This window comes from Batrachochytrium dendrobatidis, assembly GCF_000203795.2.
Source record: "Batrachochytrium dendrobatidis JAM81 unplaced genomic scaffold BATDEscaffold_3, whole genome shotgun sequence".
Classification (NCBI taxonomy): Eukaryota; Fungi; Chytridiomycota; class Chytridiomycetes; order Rhizophydiales; genus Batrachochytrium; species Batrachochytrium dendrobatidis.
In genome coordinates, this window is record NW_006281101.1 from 191,787 (window position 1) to 211,186 (window position 19,400).

Genomic DNA, 19,400 nt, shown 5'->3' on the forward strand with positions numbered 1-19,400 from the left:
GGTTTTGGTGCTCTCGTGTGAGCAGGTCTGAAATTTTACTAGACTGAGTGATTGTAGTGACGACAGCAGCCACTTGGTAAGAGGCACACATGATGGCACTAAAGTTGACTGGCATGCATCAAGCCAAAGAAACAAGTTACGCTTTCAGCAATCAACGTTATCCTTATACTATTATTCTAATCCATCGATTTTCGTTCTAATAATCAATTCATCGTTCTAGCAGTCAATTCATCGTTTTTAGTAATCATTGATTGTTTTAGCAATTTACAATTTCAATCGCATCAACTCGTAAACTATACAGTAGCACTATCATTCACCACTTGAGAATCTCATTCCATTGTTGGTTGGAATGGTTAATATACCACCCATGTCGAAGTTGCAAACAACTTCTCATAGTCATGCCAATGCATTCGCTTCAAACGACTACAATGGCGCCAATGGGCGTCAGTTTAATGCTGCATCTCAGCCATCTCAACCATGTCAGCGCATGCCTGCAGCACCTGCAGCACCCTCAGCACCTTCAGACACTTCCAGTTACAATCCACAGCCTGCTCGACCTCAGCAACCTGCTGTTCCTCCTATTTCAAACTATGGCCAGTCACGATCGCCTCCATTTCCACCATCAACTCATATTAACACTCAGCCTCCGCCCATGGCATTTCTACCACAATCGTATCAAAACGCACCCAAAACTACCGATCCGTGGTTGAGCAAAAAAGTATTTGCTTATAATCCATCCAAGCCTTCTCATCCTAATTCAAATCTATCCGCTCAGTCTAGTCAAATTCGTTCACAAAACTCTCATTACGTTGCTCACCCGCACAATAATAGCTCGCTGCTCAGAAGAGGTCGTAATCACGATTTGCACAACAAAGTCTACGGCAAGGAAGATGCTACATATCGTCAAGAAAGGGTCAACAATAATTATCGTCAGCGCGTTCATCCATGGCGGTATATGTCCATCCTTTGCACTTGCTGCATCCCTTCCTGCATACTCTCTTGTTGCGGCATGCCAAACTCTCTTATCCGACAAGCATTTCGTGAAAAACTCACTTTATGCATTGTCATCATGGTCACCATGGTCATTGTCGCATTCCTTGCTATTGGAATGCCTTTAGTGATCTGTCCCAACACCCCAAGATTCGACTACACAAAACTAGCTTTAAGTACGAATTACTTTTCTGTTCGTGGATCTGCCTATGAGCTTGTTCCTGGAAGATATCACAAAAATCTGACTCCAAATATGAGTCCTCCAGTGGAAAATGGTGAAATGGTTGGCAACGATCTAAGTTTTTTATTCCCTACTCGACCTGAACATTCTGCATGTTCGCGTTTGCTTGGACCTTCATATAAACGATTCAAGTGCGTCTTACCTGCCACATGGCCTAATCCAAGCAGGTATGCAGTTTTATGTATTGATATGTTGGTAGATTCTTTTAATTCAGGTTTTTAACTCGTATGGTTTGAATGTCGCTTTATATAGCGGAAAATACTCTGAAGCATGCCACGAACAACCAGCGTATTATGGAAAATATATGAGTCTTACAAAATATATTGGCGAGATATTTGTTGATTTTTCAACCATCAAAAAAGGAAATAATCTTCTAGTATACAGCAAGTATGTATTTGATTTTATCTGATGTTTAGCCATGATGCAGTTGATTAGACATTTCATTTTTCAACGTTTTTAATCAAACCTTTTAACCCTCCATTTAATCTTGATACATTATTTTCAACACTACCATAGTACTGTGCTTGATATCGATCGACTAGATGAAAATCCATTCTTTTTAGGACAAAAATTCTACAAGCTAGTTAAAGCCAATGTTGGACAAGATGCAACCCGAGCATTTTTAAACGGTGGTTACAAAAAACAAGCCGAATGCTTACAAGAGATATTTAAAGTTGCGACTGTGGATTCTACACCTGTGGGATGTGACGTTTCTTTTTTTATCATTTATGCAGGCTTTTTTAGCACGGTGAGTATTGTACTTGTCAAGTTTTTTGTTGCGCTGTACTTTGCTGCTGCTGTTGGCTGGCGTATGGGAAATAATCCACGGGAAGGTAGCGCACGAGCGATTGCTGCCAAAACATCACAGGGCAAAACATCAGCTCAGACACAAGTTGGTGCAACAGGAAATCAAAAAGGCAATGGAAAATCAGAATCTTCTAATCTATATAGAAATAATTCTACAAAACTCTACACTGATCCTGATGTGATTGTCAGAGCCTCTATTGAATCCAACGACAATCGAATGGAGGCAAACATTATTGGGCCATCTATCAACAACGAACCCAGTCTGTTGCGATCATTGATTCTTGTGCCTTGTTTTTCTGAATCAAAAACCTCGCTGACCAACACTCTCGACTCGATCGTAACTACAGACTATCCCGTGTCGCACAAGACTATTTTGGTTGTGGCTGATGGTATGGTCAAAGGAGCTGGAAATCAAAAAATGACACACGAGTACTTGATAGACATGATGGAAATAGATCGCCGATTTCTTCATGAAGTCGACAGGAATGGCAAACCAAATGCGTATAGCTACGTGTCTATTGGAGAGGGAAAGAAACGTAAAAACTATGCTCGAGTATATGCTGGATGGTATGCACATTCCTCACTCCGTGCCAAACCCGATCCAAAACGTCGTGATAACCAACAACCAATGCCAAAGAACCAGGAAATGCTATCCAAACGAGTTCCTATAATTCTTATCATCAAAGTGGGTACTGAAGAAGAACGTTTGCCACAAAACATGCTACTAAAACCAGGCTGTCGAGGAAAGCGTGATTCTCAAGTTTTGCTTATGAGTTTTTTATCAACCGTCATTTCCAATGGACGCATGACTGAATTGGAGTTTGAACTTTTTTACAAGCTGTGGAAAATCACAGGAGTGCATCCTGCAAACTACGAAGTCGTATTGATGATTGATGCCGACACGTCGATTGCTCCAAATAGCATTACTCGCCTTGTCAGCTGCATGACTGCAGATTCTCGTATTATTGCTGCATGTGGTGAAACTACAATTTCCAACAAGTTTGAATCATGGATCACCATGATCCAGGTATACGAGTACTACATTTCCCATCACTACAGTAAGGCGTTCGAGTCTGCCTTGGGTTCAGTGACATGTCTTCCTGGCTGCTTTTCAATGTATCGCATCACGGTTCCTTCAGCTACTGGCGTTAATATACCCATTCTAGCTCACACGTCACTCATTGACTACTATTCTGAAAACGTGGTTGATACTCTTCATAAAAAGAATTTACTACTTCTTGGCGAAGATCGATACTTGACTTGTCTTTTGCTTAAACTATTTCCCCGACGCAGTCTTGTATATACTCCTCTTGCGGTTTGTCAAACGACCGTACCAACCACATTCAAAGTACTCTTATCTCAACGCCGCAGATGGATCAACTCTACTGTTCACAACCTTTTAGAACTACTTATGGTTAATACACTTTGCGGTACACTCTGTCTAAGCATGCAAGGCATTATTTTTCTGGAACTCATTGGAACCGTAGTAATGCCTGTGGCAGTTCTTTTGCTCGTATACGTGATTGTGCTGTCGATTGTCACAAAAGCAACATCCCTCATTGCCATTCTATTTATCGTATCGATGATCTGTCTTCCGCCTACATTAGTTTTAATTACAAGTCGACGTATCGAGCAGTTTTTTTGGTTTGCGTTGTATATGGCTGCATTGCCCCTCTGGCAGTTTGTTTTGCCTTTATACGCGTTTTGGCACTTTGACGACTTTACTTGGGGATCTACTAGACAATTGCATGATCATAGAGAAAGTATGTACAAAGAGAAGAATGCGGCAGGACCAGGCAGGTTTGATGCCAATGGTATCAAGGAATTGCGGTGGAAAGATTGGGTTATTATTCGACAACAAGGGCAGCGACCAGCTATGCTTCAAAACGGGCCGCCAGCTGGATATCGCAATGGAGCGCAGGGTCATTTTCCAGATCAAATACGCAATGTTTCTCCTTTAAATAGAAACAATAGCAACAACAGAGGCATGCATCCAAGCTAGACAATGCATTTTCTCAAGCATGTCTGTTTCCAGAATCACACTTTATCTTGCACTGCAAGAATCAAACCTCTTTTAGCTTTCGCTTATAAACACACTAGACTGCTATTTTACTTGGTCTAAATATAGGATAATAAATTATTTAAACTATACGCTGCGTGTAAACTGTGTGGAGAATGTGTGATGCCAGATTGAAAGTAAACTCGTTTCAACTATACTTTATACCTGAGGACGCGAAAGATTTGATGATGATTTCCAACATCAGAAATACTTGGTCGCAATCATGGCATCTAAATTGGTGGGTGTCTTGCTGCAGCTTGCTGATGAATACTGATGATATGAATGCATTTTTCATTTATTTGGTATTGAGTTTCTGTCCACATACCGTCTACATACACTCCACCACTGCATACTGTTTATCGTGGCCAAGCAACTAAAACTGATATGAATTTGACTGATATGCCAACTCTTCCTAAACTGATTCTCTATACCGATACGTTGCATGTATAGAAACCAGTATACCAGCAAGAGATTCAGCAGGTAAGTTATCACGCCATTTCAACCCTTTGCAAAGACCAATCTGAAGGATATCCATCAATCTATGCGAATCCTACAGAGTGTGTGCTAACCCACTTGATGGTGGTGGTGGTGGATTGAATCAAACAGATGATGTACGTTTTTGGTGAGCTATCTGAACCCAATGAGGAAACTGTTGTTCTTGTTGAAGAAATCGTTCGTAATCAAATGATTGAAACTGTAAGTTTGCTTTCTTCATCCCGCTTTTTCAACTCTACACCACCAAATCTTTGGTATGATAGCCATACGAATGTTGATATTTGGATGATGGTATTAGATCACTTTAGCGGTTCAGCAAGCTGCCAAACGAGGTTCACGATTCTTGAGCACTGAAGATATCATATTTCTAATAAGACATGATCGTCCCAAAGTCAATCGACTTCGCACGTTTTTAAGCTGGAAGGATGTACGAAAAAATGTAAAAGATAACAAAGAAGGTCCACCTGTTGAAGAAGAAATTATGGACGATCAAGGTAATGGCTGATTCTGAACAGATTTGATTTGCTTGAATAGATTCATTGTATTGAACACATGGGATTAAACCCAATGTCGACTATAGATAAAACTGCCAAAGTCAGGAAAATGAAGGTAAAATTTTCATGGGATTACCTCAATGCATATACGAATATCCTAAGCGATGATGACGATGATGAAGCAGACGATGAAGATCGTCAAGCCTACGAAGATCAAGCAGCGCGTCTTCGTCTTGCAGACAGTATTACAAGCACCATGACCAAGGAAGAGTATATGTACTACTCAGAATGTCGGCAGGCCTCTTTTACATTTAAAAAAGTGAAGCGTTTTCGTGAGTGGTGCGAGATGGCAAAGTAAGTTGCATGTCAAGGTTCAGGACTGAGTGCGACTGTACAGAAATTCCACTTACCATGATACTGATGGGCTATGACATTGGGCTTAGATACTATGAAAACAAGGCACCTTCGGATGTGCTTGATATCATGGGATTTCTTGCATACGAGATTGTTAGTAAAATCACAGAAACAGGGCTCGCAGTAAAGAAGGAGTGGGATCGTGAAAAGAAACTAGAAGAGCTGAGATCCAATCGCGGTATGGCAACAATGGATGTGTTTTTATTTGATAAACCTAGTGATGTACGAACACCTCTACAGCCAGCTCATATCCAAGAAGCATTTCGGAGATTGCAGGCAGCATCTATGCCTCTAAGTAACTTTGGTGGCAAAGTCCGCCATCGTCGTTTATGCTTGATATAAACTCATTGTTTTATAGTAGCAATGAAACGTTAAGCATATTCTTTATTCAAAAAATGGTAGAAATGCTTCATTCATGGCATGGTTGCTTTGCATTGTCGAGCGGCTATTTTAGTAGCTCACGAGATATAACGAGGCGCATGACCTGGTTTGTACCTATTCATTTGTGTAGATACATATAGCATGCATTTAGTCTACAGATTGCCGACACTCTAGTCTGCCAATTTTATAAATTAAAATCAATAGATACCTTCGAGAATCTGATGAACGCGAAGATCACGAACGTATTGCTGCACCTTGTATTCTTTGAGATATCCATATCCGCCATGAAGCTGAAGTGCATCGTTGGCAATCTTTTGTGCATTATTCAAAAACTAGATTAGCATTCTTGTTTTATGCAAGGTTGATATAATCAGACAACCAAAAGATGTGAAATAGAGTGCATGGCATACCGTGAAACAGCTGTCAGTGGCATGCAGTTTAGCCTACAAAGATGTGTTATGTATAGGTAAATCTGTCCAACACAACATGTGGTGGCTCAATAATAAAATAATGTAACAGTACCATGGCACACCAAGCTGGTGCGGATGCAGCATTTTCATCCACGAGACGCGCTGCTTCACGAACAAGTAGACGAGAGGATTCCAGTGAGGTAGCCATTTCTGCAAGTTTAAACTGGACAGTTTGATTTGCAGACAAAGGCTTGTTGAACTGTTGGCGAATAGTGACGTAGTCCACAGTGGTTTCCAATGCAGCTTGTGCACCACCTAAACTGCACGAAGCTGATATCAGACGCCACAACAACAAAGAGTGAGTTGAGTGTATTGACGATTTAAATAATCTAATCATAAACACAATCAAATGATTGTAAACTCACCGATATTAATGCGTCCACCATTGAGACCACGCATAGCAATGCCAAAACCTTGTCCTTCTTTTCCAACAAGATTGGCGGCAGGAATTGCACAATCCTCGAGGATAACAGCTAATAAACAGATTGGATTAATTTCCATATCAGGGCTACATCAACCTTCACATTCAACTACCTCTGGTTGGCTGCGAGTTCCATCCAACCTAAATTGAATCACCATAGAAAATACCAACACGTTGAATAAAATAGCATATTAGCAATATACAGTATGCCATGATTAAACCTTTTTTTCCTTTTTTCCAAAACTGAGTCCAGGAGTTCCTTTTTCAACGATAAAACAAGAAATTCCTTTTGGTCCTGGGCCACCAGTACGAGCCATGATGACATAGACATCGGTATCACCAGCACCAGAAATGAATGCTTTGGATCCATTCAGAATGTAATGATCACCTTTTTTGACAGCAGATGTAGCCAGTGATCCAGCATCAGATCCAGCACCTGGCTCAGTAAGACAATACGATGCCAGTTTCTAGATTCAACACAAAAGATGAGCTACGATCATTGATAGAAATACACGAATCTGGACAGTCTTTCAATAACTCACTTCCATCGATGCAAGCAAAGGCATGTACTTTTCACGCTGAGCAGTGTTTCCAAAAGTATCAATCATCCATGCACACATGCTAGTTACATGCAAAAGGTTAAACTAGAAAACCAATTGATAAAGATAACTAGCAGATGAATACATACTTGTGAATGCTGAGATAGGCAGTAGTGCTTACACACCCAGTTGAAAGGGCTTCAAAAATAACTGAAGAGTCCAGACGACCCAGCCCAGTACCGCCAAAATCGTCCTTGCAGTAGATGGCTAATACCAAGATTCATCCAAATCAATATGACATGCAATCCAAGAGTATAAAACAACAAGTTATGCTTGAAACCATTCAATGACCTCCAAACCCAAGACGAGCTGCCTTGGACAATGCTTCCCTAGGAAACGTTTCTGTTTCATCCCAGTGGGTCATGTTGGGTGCGAGCTCCTTGTCCGCAAAGCTTCTTGCAACCAACTGATACTCTTTAGTCTCTTCTCCCAATCCATTCGACCCTACAGATCAATAAAGTGCATTCACAACTATAAGCCAAACACTCGATCAAATCCAGCTAAAGTGATCGGATTTCAACCCCATCCAGCTTACAATTCACAACTGATGCCAATGCCATGGAACGACGTTGCTGTGAAAAAACAGATCGGACTAGCTGTCCTGTTTTGATTGTAGTTCTGAAGGGACTTAGCATGATCGAGTAGCAACAGTGTAATATGTTGATAAGGGTATTCACTCAACTTGCAACATTTTCATGTCTTGCAGCAATTTCTCTATTTTGCTTGGACTAAAAAGTGGTCAAATATGCTATTAAACTGAAACAAATTACTATCAATCTAGTCATGATCAATAGATAGAATATGATTAATTATATAGTAATATCACTAATATTGAGGTTTGTAGTATGTGTGATATGGACAGTTTTGTGCACTGTAGATCAATGTTACGATTCAAGAAACATTTAAAAAACAACTCGAGAGTAATGAATAAACTATTGGACTTTAAATGTACTGAAAAATACAGATGAATAACATGCAAGACAAACAATACATTACTGTATAATAAATTCGTCGCTTTCAATCAATTACAAACCAAAACAGCGGTATAACAATTATTATATGATGCCTGAAAAAATGAGCATCTATTTATTTCCTAGATCGTTTAAAAGTTTTGGGTTGAAGCTCATCTGTTGTTTTTGCGCTAGAATCCACTTCTGTATGATCGTGCTCGGCGTCGTGTTTTGCTTGCCAATTGCCTCCATTTATATGCGCTCCTTTCAGGGATTTGGTTGGTTTACTTCGAGTTGCTGATCTTAATAAAGTAGGCTCGTCACCTGCATCCAGAATAGTTTCAGTTTGAGCCTTGGTTGTAGCGTTTTTAAGTTGCTTGCTTTTTCGTGTTTTTGAATTAGACTCTGGATCTGTGATTGATGCTGCTGCATTTGATTTGCCTTTTCCTGCTGATGCTGTCTTTGTGGGTTTTTCTACACCTGCCTTTTTTTGCACAATCGTAGTTGCAACCGCTGATGCTGCTGCTGCAATTGCCACAGAAGCATCGAGTGGGTTTTGGAGCTATATATTTAAAATGTATAACCGCATTTTAAACCGTATCAGCAAACACAATGAAATCTTGATTAGTCATGAGCGACTCACATACCTGAAAGTTGATCAGTGGTGTGCCAAAAACAAGACCTTCCTTTGCATTCAAACCTGGGCCCATAGTCAAGGCTTCGTTGGTAAGCCCAAGTACCTCTTTAAAACCAACATGTATAGTTATGGATGCATGATTCAGTCATCAGTATCGATAAACATGTATTATATCAAACATTTGACACAATCTTACTTTTAATTTTCAACCACAGACTTGCTACTTTAGGATATTTTGTATCTAATAGATCAAACACGAACAAGAGTTGATTAGTCTAGATTGATCATATAAAACAAACCAAAGACTCCCTTACCACTATTTGGTGTCATTAGCAGCACCATGAGCATATGTATAAACGAAACAAATGCTATATCAGAGCTATAGCCATCCATGACTTCATTGACGATGGGGTATTCTGTAGTTGCCATCAAATCTAGAGGCTCTTTCAACAAAAGCCTCACCACTTGCCAATAAAAAAATTGAGCAGATCCAACCTCTTGTTCCAAATGATCATATTCTCCAATATCTAGTGAATTAAATGCTTTTCCAAGCGAATTTTCTATTTAAATGTAGTTAGTAACTGACATATGCTGCCAAAACTATGCACTCTTGATCAACATTCAACCTACCTCCATGTGGAGGAAACTGGAGTGTCTGGGCAGTCGCAAGCACCTAATACAAGGTACAGTATATATCCAACAGTAAGAACGGCATATTTTCTTTTGGATATATATTTGCAACCAAAGCACTCTTACCAAATCATCAAAAGTTTTGACTCCTTGCAACATTCTAGCTGCAAACTCGAAAAAGCACGACTTGATATTGCGACGATGTACAAGGAGATGCGGAGTAATGGAATCTATATTTGATGAATGAGCAATTGCAGATGCCAGTGCCAATGATTTCATGTCCAGCTGTTTTGTATATAGGAATAACCACAAATAAATTAAAATATTCCAATGCTAAAAAAGTAGATGTAGCGCATGATTATAACTTACTGTAGGCATGTTTGCCAATGTATATAGCTGCTGAGATGAATGGTAGATTACTGACAAAGATACTGGATCGGTTGAAATAGAATTTCCAGTATCGTATACTGGAACGCGTTGTTGAAACCATCGTCCTATATGGATAGAGTTGGTACTTTAAATAGCATCTACAATATCCAAGTCATATCAAAACCGACTAACCTAATTGAGGAGTATCAGCTCCACCCATCAGTCCCAGCCCGTGTTGACCACCTAGATACAGTAGTTCAGAAATACTGTCAAACAAATACAAAATGCTTTAAACCAATGCAACACATTCAGAACCAGCTTCTCATTACCAATTGTAATGTCATCATTGGATGTGGATGCACCAGCCAGAGGTCTCATGCTATTTTTGACTGCAGTATATACCTTGTGAAAAAGACTAGATCCATTACCCATATCAAAAATAAACAGCAAGATTTAGACAACTATCCCATTCACATCAAACGACATATTTCTTACTTTCCATATTCACGAGTAAATGTTGACACTAGAACATCAGACATTTTCCTGTCTTCAATCCATCGTAATAAAAGTGGCCATACAAAATGGCGAGCCAGGAAGGCACATGAAAAGTTTCCAATTGCACTGGTATCAAGAGAATTTGCACGATACTGTTTAAATGGAGTCATGCATGATGTGGGAAGATCGAAATTGCTCACACTGGCAACACGGTTTCAAGAACTTGAATTAGGTCAACAGTACATCAACATATATAAAAATAAGCTATTTGACTTGCATGTGTTGCACAATATTTGAATTTGCGGCTTCGAGGAATAGTGTATCCAATCGGCCCTCCAACTTGCTGGTAGATATTTCTTTTCTGATTCGTTTGATGTTGTCAGAACATAGTTTTTTCAACGGGGTTTCCAATTCGAATGCATTGCTTGTTCCGACAGCTCTTGGATCTGCTTGCGATGTACTAATCAACAGTAACTGAAACAAAAGATGTCTTTTTGATATTGGATCCGCAGACACCACTCCAATCATACGCTCATCAAATAGTGTAGCACAGGCTCTATTGATACAAAAGCGTATGAGTACAGTGAGGTGGTATAATACAACTCATGACGTGTAGATCGATACCTTTTCCTTTTCCCTGGTTGCGCACTTGCAACAGCAGCCTCTAAATCTGCAGGAGTAATTGGAGGTATAATTGGTTTTGGAATGCCGAGTATATCTGAGGATCTAATCACAGCAAAATGGAATTAACCAAATGAGGATTTGATGATTTAAAGCGATTCGTTGTTTGCTTACCCCACGCCCATGCCACTATTTTCCTCCAATGTAAAAAGTCGTTGCTCAATGTTTCCAAGCTGTTGAGAAATTCTACCCAAAACCCCGATAATCATGGGAGCCCAATCTGATGTAGGCAAGAGTTCTGGCGAAGCATCATCCTGTTCAAGTCATGAATAGCAAGATATGATTAGTTGCATTATGGAATTAGGATCAATCAGAGCCAATTCAATCACCACTCGAAGATAAAACTAGAAGAAGCCAAAGGAGATGTGTTTGGAGTAGTGTAGATGCGCAGAGTGGTCATACGACATATATGAAGCGTAGAGCAGCCAACGCACTACCAAACTGTCATTGTTTCAATAAAGAGTTGGATTGAAATACATGGAATTTCCTAGAGATTGCAGTGCTACTATTCATAAAGTTTCATAGGCAACTGAAAGTATATCCAGACAAGTACCAAGAATCATCAATAGCAGTTCAAACGATGCAAAGAACCGTTCAGAGCAGCTGCAGAGTTGTTCAAGTGATTTAAACAGTAACTACTGTGAATTAAATGATATCAACAGTTCTCACCACAGTGTCTGCTGGGGATGCCATGTCAGAAGAATCCTGTCCGTCGTCCATGTCAAATCAGATTATTAGATTGAGTTGAAATGATAAAAATCACTTTGACCGAAATTCAAGTTCAAATCAACAGATTTGTATTGCTTTGCATTCAGTCTGAACATGTAATAATAAAATGTGATTTCATTCAAATCAGAACAACAGCAAAGATGCGTGTCGTCAGTCAGTTGCTGTCAAGCGACTCGTTTGACACATTTCATCGCCGATCTTTGAACATTTATTCGTTGTCTGAAAGTAAATATTAACAAACTTGAACCTCAAAAGTCTTGTCTGGATTCATAAACTCTTCAAAATATTACTCTGTTTTTGAATGACTTGTTCAGTTTAAATAGTCTTTGTAAACCTATACACAATCATTCCATTACTTTGAAATGTGTTTATTGCGTTGATTCATCCAGTCTTGGACATGACAGACTTGAGCGTGTCAGGCTTATCCATCATAGAATAAACTCACTTTAAAACATTCGTTTGTTTGACAATGCAGTTGCATGAACGAGCACTTCATATATCTTTATTCATTCAACTGGTACACTGTTCAACATTAATCTAACCCAGTCTTGTTGCGTTAATGCTAATATTTAACATGAACTACACACGATATATTATGTAGGCAGCGTGTATAGGCATTATATCTCATCAATTATCAATCCAAAACGGCGTATATGACACATACTCCACCTTATGGGCTGCCTTTATTCAATTAGCAATAACGCTATTGACTCTTGTAGATTTGTTTGGTCATTTTACCGGTACGCATGCTCGCAAACTCCTCTGGATAGTAAGTGAAAAGTAATGGTTTGGGCGTATTCTGGTTTGTGAATAACACTCGACTATGTTTTGGTTAAGCATCTGGGTACAACTACTACGCTTGGAGTAATTATAGCAATGATGTATCCAATTATTATGATAATGTTTGAAGGCGTTTGCTATTATGGACTCGTGGGATTTAGTTGCCAAGTCATGCGTGGGAGTGTGATACGTACATCACTTCTTTGGTGCTCACAAGTCATATCGATTACATGCGTGGTAGAAACATTGAATGCATCTTGGGATTGTCAACAGAATTCATCTACGCATGGAAAGATCACACCGATTGTATAGTCTGTTGGACCAGACTTTGACTTTACATGATTTAGAATCTCGACAGTAATAAATTTAAACAATAGATTGATTTTTATTTTGATATAGGCGTACCAATAAACTCATTTATGCCAGATGATCGCGGTTTACGTGGAGATAGCGCAGGACTAGCAACCCACATCCATAAATCTTGCGGTTGACCCTTGACCTCCATTGTTGTCTTTCGAATGGCACTTGTCTTGGAAATCTCTGTGGTAACAAGTGTCCATAGCCGCTTGCGTGTAGTTGCATCTGGAATAGCCCAGATTGTCCTACCAAGTGGATCCATATACGTCATGTATGGTACTGTAATGCTTTTGCGCTTGAGTAAAGATCCATCTGCGCTTGAAAACGATTCCTGTCCTTTACCACGTGTTTGTGAGAGTAGTAAATGATCTCGAAGTTGAACAATAGAGAGTCCAGGTGCTGGATAACGTATCGGATCACGATGGTGGTTGTCAGATTCAGTATGCACCATATCAAGCACATCGTCTACAAGAATAGCCACCACATGTTGTTCCTGTCGGTATTGCTGGAAAATACTGTATAATAATGTAGACGCAATAACCGCACCACATACAAGAGTCAGATGCAAAGAATACGCCAAAACAAGACCCCATATATAGCGGCGAGCCTGGCATGTCATGGTAATCACTGGTGAATGGGCAGATACAATCAATCGATGCTGGTATGTGCTGTCATCTAAGCGAGTGGAAAGCGGACCAGACGGTGAGGGCATGGAAATCAAACTAGACACGGCTTGCCAATACTCATCAAACGTAGCATCCGTCCATGATCTGGGTACAACAGCACGAAGATTTGAACGAGCAAGAGAAAGTGGCATACCAAGAACTTGTCGCTGCTGCTTTTTGGAAATAGTCGCAGACCAAGCCCAGTAGATATCAGCAGATGGTTTGATTTGACCACATTCGGCTTTGCCTATCCAAGTCCGTACAATATCGTCCAAAATATTGACAAGCGCTGTAGTGCGTTGTTGCTTGCGAGCTTCTTGCTCCAATTTTTTTATATCCTGTACACAACGAGGTCGTCCAACAATAAGCGCATGTTTAGTTTGGTTTCCCAAAACAAAACTCCAAGTACCAACTTGCAAGGTAAAATTAGGCGCACATTGAATGTCCTCACCAGGAGCACAGATTGCATTATCTGGACAAGGTGCGCATACCGAGTTTTTCTGTTCAAGACTAGCATCAGAAGTAGAAATATTTTCAAAAACAGGTGCAGATTGGCTTGAACAGTAAGGAACTATCCATTGGATATGCGATAAAACATCAACGCTTTTCATTATAAAAACCCCAATAGCACACATAACCACCAAACCTGTAATGATACGAGGCAAAGTGCTAAAGGTGCTCTGACGAGATTGGCGTCGATGACGACTTGAAGGCAGTGGGGTAGACGTGTTTGATGTTTTTTGATGAGACTTGATCAAGGACTCGTCGATAAAGTCATTGACTTGATGGGTGCTTTTGTTTTTGTCGAGATTTTTAGCAGATTTGGACTGCCGGTTTCGTAGCGGAGTACCATCTAAATTTCCACCTGGTTGATTCAAAACATCAGAAGCAGTTGCGTGGACTGGAACAACTGGGATTTGATGCTTGAGGTTTGGAGATATGGACGATTTTTTAGATTTTCGCGATCCATTTCTGGACGACTTTTTTTCAGGTGAAGATTCGACAGAATCACTACGATTGGTAGATGGGGTTGAATTAAAAATGGGAGATTCATGTGGACTGGCAAAGCGAATGTTTGCAGGATCAAAAGGAAGAGGACTGTTTATGCCAGATGGAATCTGTCGCTTCATGGCAGTTTGACGGTTTTTGATGAGTTTAGTGTTGGGAGAAATGACGGCAATAGGTTTAGAAGGACTCTGAAAAGGATTGTCATCAGAGAATATGTCCATTTCAAGATCCATCTTTTGTGGAGTGCCAACAGGAGTGCTCTGTGCTGCCTTTTTTGGAGTTGCTTTGGATATGGCTCGAGCAGCACCTATTCCCGTATTGGCAGATGCATTCGTTTGAAATGGATTGTCTTTTTCCAAAACTATTGAATCATCTGTAGCAGAATTAGACATGGACTCGACAGTAACATGACTGCTGGTGGCTGCAACATTGCTCAACAGAGACTGCAAAGTAGAGTCGATTGTCGAAGCAGTGTCAGCATTAGTAGCCACAGGACGGCGTCGCTTCTTTCCCTCAGCAACAGGAGTGGAGTTGGACGCAGAGTCCATCAGAGCAGCTACCAATCCGCCATTTAAAGACTTGTCCGATGGAGTCACAGAAGCATCGTAAAAAATACTCTTTTTAGAAGGCTTTGGAGTTGGCTTGGCTCTTTGTTTCAGTAGAGCAGATCGATTGGCAGCAATGTGGTTGTTGAACATGGTCACATAGTAACTCTTTATCTGACGAGAAGCAGGCAGTTCAATGTTGTGTTTGAACAGAATACGCACCAATTGAATGATGGTAGTCTTGTTTGGATCAAATGAAGCATCCAAGTAATCCGGCAGTTGTCCACTTTCTCCTCCAGGAGTTCCGGGGAGTGGTGGATCTTGAGATGACATGTTGTGATGTACACTCGAGTGTTTTATCCAGAAGTTGACCAAATTGCAATGTGCTGATATTTGACATTTATTCTATTTTCAAACTAATCGCAAAAACTGCCATTTACAATTATTTTTAAAGGTCGCAATAGTTCAATACGATTTTGAAACCGACAAAAATAATCGGTTTAATCAAGTGTCAATCTACAACTGCACTGCTGATCAAACTGCTTTTGAAAAGTCTAAATAACCCAAATGGATTGAATCATTCCCACTGAACAAAGTGGCGAGTATATTTAATATTTGATGGTGATGAGTCAACCATGATTGATTGTATCATACAACTAATACAGTTGCATTGTCTGGTATGTATGATCGACCCAGTCATGCCAAACAGTAACCAATGTGTGTATATCGAGTTTGTGTTGCATGGACACATCAAGGTGTTTGATAACGAGTCCAACGTGATGATACAAACCCAATATTATATGAATATCCAAGTTGATGAATCAAGTCGAGGTTTGCAAAGTGTCAATATGTCAGATCAATCAAACGAACCAGTCAACCATTATATTGTGACTAGTGATGGCACGGTTTGAATGTCAACGAGTTGAACAGTCGATAATATGGGTGATTGTGATTTGGTCAAACCGCAACATTCGTATATCACTGAGTTGGTTTAATGTGCGTGGTGTATGCAGTGATCGTATACTAGTTGATTGGTGCAATATGATCATGTCACATACTATTGTGTTGGTGACAATGTGTTGTTGAACAGGCGAGACCTCGAGTGCTTGCAACATAAATGGAGTGGATGGACAACATTGCTTGTGTATCGTCATGTGGTGATCTCACCTGGAATATGCTATGTAGCGGCATCATAGTGCGGCAAGTATACTCTGGTCACCAATCTTGATATCAGGGTTTAAATCAAGCAACGGACAATTGTGTAAAGGGAGATCCCTTTAAAGCTACTTTGATATTGACAGTAGCGAATCAATGCTAACGCAGACGACACAAATCCCTTAGAGCGGCCATCCAAGGAACATGCTTTTAATATTATCAATCCAATAATGGATATAAATACAATCCAAAACCGATGTGTTGAATGACAATCATTACAACTTGCTCAACCAAACCAATACAATGAAACTATCAATTGCCGTACTGTCATCGATCCTTGCTGTCTGCTCAGTTACGATTGCCAATCCAGTTTACCCCAGTTCGGCCACAAATGCTGGAGCTAGCACTTCGACAGCCTCTACAAGCGCGACTTCAGCTGATGGGCCAAACTATTCAAGCTCTCCTAGCTCATACAATGGATTTGAAAAACATTGTCATTCATTCAATCCTGATGAAATAGTGTTTATTGAAAAAGCTGCAACAATTAAGGCTGATACCCAAAAAATCTATAGAAAGTACAGCAGCAAAAATGATGAGCTGGTTGCTCAAAAAAAAGTGGTTGATGAAATGAAGCAACAACTCGAGATTCTGCGTCAAACTTTGGGTCAAGAGTCAGCGATCACCAAGCTTGAAGCTGAGCTTGTTGTACAAAATAGCATTTTTGATAAAATTCAAGATGGATCGAGTGCACTTTTTGTACGCTATACGAAGGAGACTAAGAAGGCTAACAAATCGGCAAGAGTTCCTAGAAAGAAAACCCAAAGATTATCCTTGCTTGGATCATCAAAAGGTGATGTAAAACTGGAGACTTTGACTCAAAATCCCGCATTTTTCAAATGCTACGAGTTTTTCCTTGATCGCTTATTGCAGTGATTGCCATAATCTGGGTATGGTGCAGTTGCTCAAGATTCCGATGCTCAGCAATAAACTTTTCAACCAAACTCGTCACATTGCTGCAGCTCAAAGTGGGTTATCAGCAACCTCATCTAGGATATGTTGTAATGCAGCGTGTATTGCGTGTTGGTTTAACTGTCACTTGTCATGCATTCAATGTCACTCATTCAATAAACACCTTTTATTGCCAAACCATGTGTGTATTAGACTAATGACTTGATCATATTGCACCAATCAACTACCATGTATTGTATTGATCACTGCAGTGTCATTGCTGGATCCACGCGACCGTGTATATTGTCATTTTGGGTTACCAATCAACCCATTCCATTTGACACCAACCCATTGGTACCACTAGACTATTTGATTCAGGTGATTCAGGTGATACAAATGATTCGGCTGGTTTTGACAATCTGACAATCTGACAGTATCCATAAACACATGTTTAATGTTTGCACATACTTTCTGCACGCATTCCATTGGCATGCTACAAACTGATATTGAACGTCACATTACATTGTTTTGGTCTTGAATGGTACGATATGCATCAACCGATGTTTTGTATTCACATCAACATCCAGTATATACAACAAATCTGTCCATAATTCAACATATCAGCCATATTTGATTTGACAGTCACTTGTCACATTGTTGTGTACTTGCAATGATCAGTATCAATCATTTGCATGTAGTCAGCTGTCTAGTGTAATGTATGCAGTATGATCACATAACATGACATCTGGTCATATAGCATACACTACAACCACAACCAGAAACGTTGATCGTCAATCGTCGTCCCAATCAATATCAACAGTTGCATCAAACAAATCCACAAATGCACAACTCAGCAAGTGCAATGCATACAACTACAACATGTGTATACGAATACCGAGTGTGTCCAACTATAAGCTATGTATATTGAAACCATTGGATAGTATGTCCGACACGTCATTGACATTGATAGTCAAATAATCTTGCGAGTGACCCTATGCATGCAACATGGTTGACATGTTGGTGTTGGATGTATCAATGTGACTATATCCCAAGAACTGATCGGACACGACTAAACATCAAGTTTGTTTCTAGCAATATGTTTATTGTGGTACCAAACATCAATCACAGTTGTTGATTGTTCAAAACTCGTTGGAGTATTACTGGCAGCTATTCCAGTATTTGGAAATACGTATTATTTGCAATAATGAGTATGATGGTATTTACAACAATGATCTTGATGTTCAGTGTATGACAGAGTGTGTCCGTCATAGTTCAGGTTTCAAAATGGTAAAACTGGACTGGGAATGTTGAATCTATCATAACATTCAACCATTTCAAGCAATAAAATCGATATGGATTAAACTAAATTCGAGTGGTGCATTGGCATTCAACTATCATACGTGGTATATACACAGATCCGTTTGCATTGATTTGTATTGGCAAACAGACTGAAGCATATCGATTTGACAGTGCTGGTGATTATTCTGATAGCTATTGTATGATTGATTGGATGTGTATAAATGTTGAATAAAATCCATGTTGCAGCAACTGTTTGCAGAATAAGTGTCATTTTATTGACCAGTATTGATGACTGCATTACGCTCAATAAACAACCATCAATGTAACAACCCAAAAAACAACCGTCATGTTTTAGTATTTACACTGTAAGCCATTTGTTACAATGTGTAAACCAAAGTCATGTCTAGTGTCTGATCAACTGGTTATTTGGATCAAAACCGTGTCTGTCCAAGTTGATGATGCGATAAACCAAGAAATACATCAAATCTCGGTAAATGCTGTCACACTTTCCAGGTTGCTGAAACTCACATTACGCACAACTTGACATGAATGGCAATGTTGATGTCGAGACTATCAATGTATTACAATGTATTGGTCAACAGTGGCTGCAATCAATGACAATATTGCAGTCGATCCAATCCATGTGTTGATTGAAACAATTATTATCCACTTGTCAGATTCAGCATGTTTTGTAACACATTTACCAATCCAACAATTGATTAACAATGATTGACATCACAATGAATGTCAACACTCGGTAACAATTGAGTTGAATTTGTCT

At 39.7% G+C, this 19,400-nt stretch overlaps 7 protein-coding genes across 7 annotated transcripts; 4 read left to right on the forward strand and 3 right to left on the reverse strand.

The window, feature by feature from the left end:
* Positions 1 to 2,255: 2,255 nt before the first annotated feature.
* BATDEDRAFT_10061 (uncharacterized protein) lies at positions 2,256 to 4,040 on the forward strand (the record flags this gene model as incomplete). The annotated part of the gene is made up of 1 exon (XM_006677077.1): positions 2,256 to 4,040. One exon carries the CDS (start codon positions 2,256 to 2,258, stop codon positions 4,038 to 4,040), a length of 1,785 nt encoding a protein of 594 aa, XP_006677140.1.
* Positions 4,041 to 4,706: 666 nt separating this feature from the next.
* Positions 4,707 to 5,871, forward strand: BATDEDRAFT_86758 (transcriptional regulator SPT3; the record flags this gene model as incomplete). The annotated part of the gene is made up of 4 exons (XM_006677440.1): positions 4,707 to 4,793; positions 4,891 to 5,086; positions 5,173 to 5,440; positions 5,530 to 5,871. The coding sequence occupies 4 exons, from the start codon at positions 4,707 to 4,709 to the stop codon at positions 5,840 to 5,842; spliced, it is 864 nt and encodes a 287-aa protein (XP_006677503.1). The 3' UTR covers positions 5,843 to 5,871.
* Positions 5,848 to 8,006, reverse strand: BATDEDRAFT_86757 (uncharacterized protein; the record flags this gene model as incomplete). Its single annotated transcript, XM_006677547.1, has 11 exons — positions 5,848 to 5,995; positions 6,090 to 6,192; positions 6,292 to 6,324; positions 6,404 to 6,621; positions 6,717 to 6,824; positions 6,886 to 6,913; positions 6,994 to 7,239; positions 7,315 to 7,393; positions 7,461 to 7,578; positions 7,663 to 7,815; positions 7,907 to 8,006. 11 exons carry the CDS (start codon positions 8,004 to 8,006, stop codon positions 5,946 to 5,948), a joined length of 1,236 nt encoding a protein of 411 aa, XP_006677610.1. The 3' UTR covers positions 5,848 to 5,945.
* Positions 8,007 to 8,457: 451 nt separating this feature from the next.
* BATDEDRAFT_23265 (uncharacterized protein) lies at positions 8,458 to 11,853 on the reverse strand (the record flags this gene model as incomplete). The annotated part of the gene is made up of 14 exons (XM_006677173.1): positions 8,458 to 8,883; positions 8,969 to 9,063; positions 9,155 to 9,199; positions 9,273 to 9,518; positions 9,589 to 9,631; positions 9,715 to 9,873; positions 9,958 to 10,082; positions 10,150 to 10,200; positions 10,287 to 10,372; positions 10,453 to 10,604; positions 10,726 to 11,008; positions 11,077 to 11,178; positions 11,248 to 11,387; positions 11,803 to 11,853. 14 exons carry the CDS (start codon positions 11,851 to 11,853, stop codon positions 8,458 to 8,460), a joined length of 2,004 nt encoding a protein of 667 aa, XP_006677236.1.
* Positions 11,854 to 12,331: 478 nt separating this feature from the next.
* Positions 12,332 to 12,954, forward strand: BATDEDRAFT_23266 (uncharacterized protein; the record flags this gene model as incomplete). The annotated part of the gene is made up of 3 exons (XM_006677174.1): positions 12,332 to 12,379; positions 12,464 to 12,631; positions 12,700 to 12,954. The coding sequence occupies 3 exons, from the start codon at positions 12,332 to 12,334 to the stop codon at positions 12,952 to 12,954; spliced, it is 471 nt and encodes a 156-aa protein (XP_006677237.1).
* A 50-nt stretch (positions 12,955 to 13,004) lies between these two features.
* Positions 13,005 to 13,730, reverse strand: BATDEDRAFT_36680 (uncharacterized protein). The gene has a single exon (XM_006677396.1). The coding sequence runs from the start codon at positions 13,709 to 13,711 to the stop codon at positions 13,028 to 13,030; it is 684 nt and encodes a 227-aa protein (XP_006677459.1). The 5' UTR covers positions 13,712 to 13,730; the 3' UTR covers positions 13,005 to 13,027.
* Positions 13,731 to 16,675: 2,945 nt separating this feature from the next.
* Positions 16,676 to 17,305, forward strand: BATDEDRAFT_23268 (uncharacterized protein; the record flags this gene model as incomplete). Its single annotated transcript, XM_006677175.1, has 1 exon — positions 16,676 to 17,305. The coding sequence occupies one exon, from the start codon at positions 16,676 to 16,678 to the stop codon at positions 17,303 to 17,305; it is 630 nt and encodes a 209-aa protein (XP_006677238.1).
* Between the last annotated feature and the right edge of the window lie 2,095 nt (positions 17,306 to 19,400).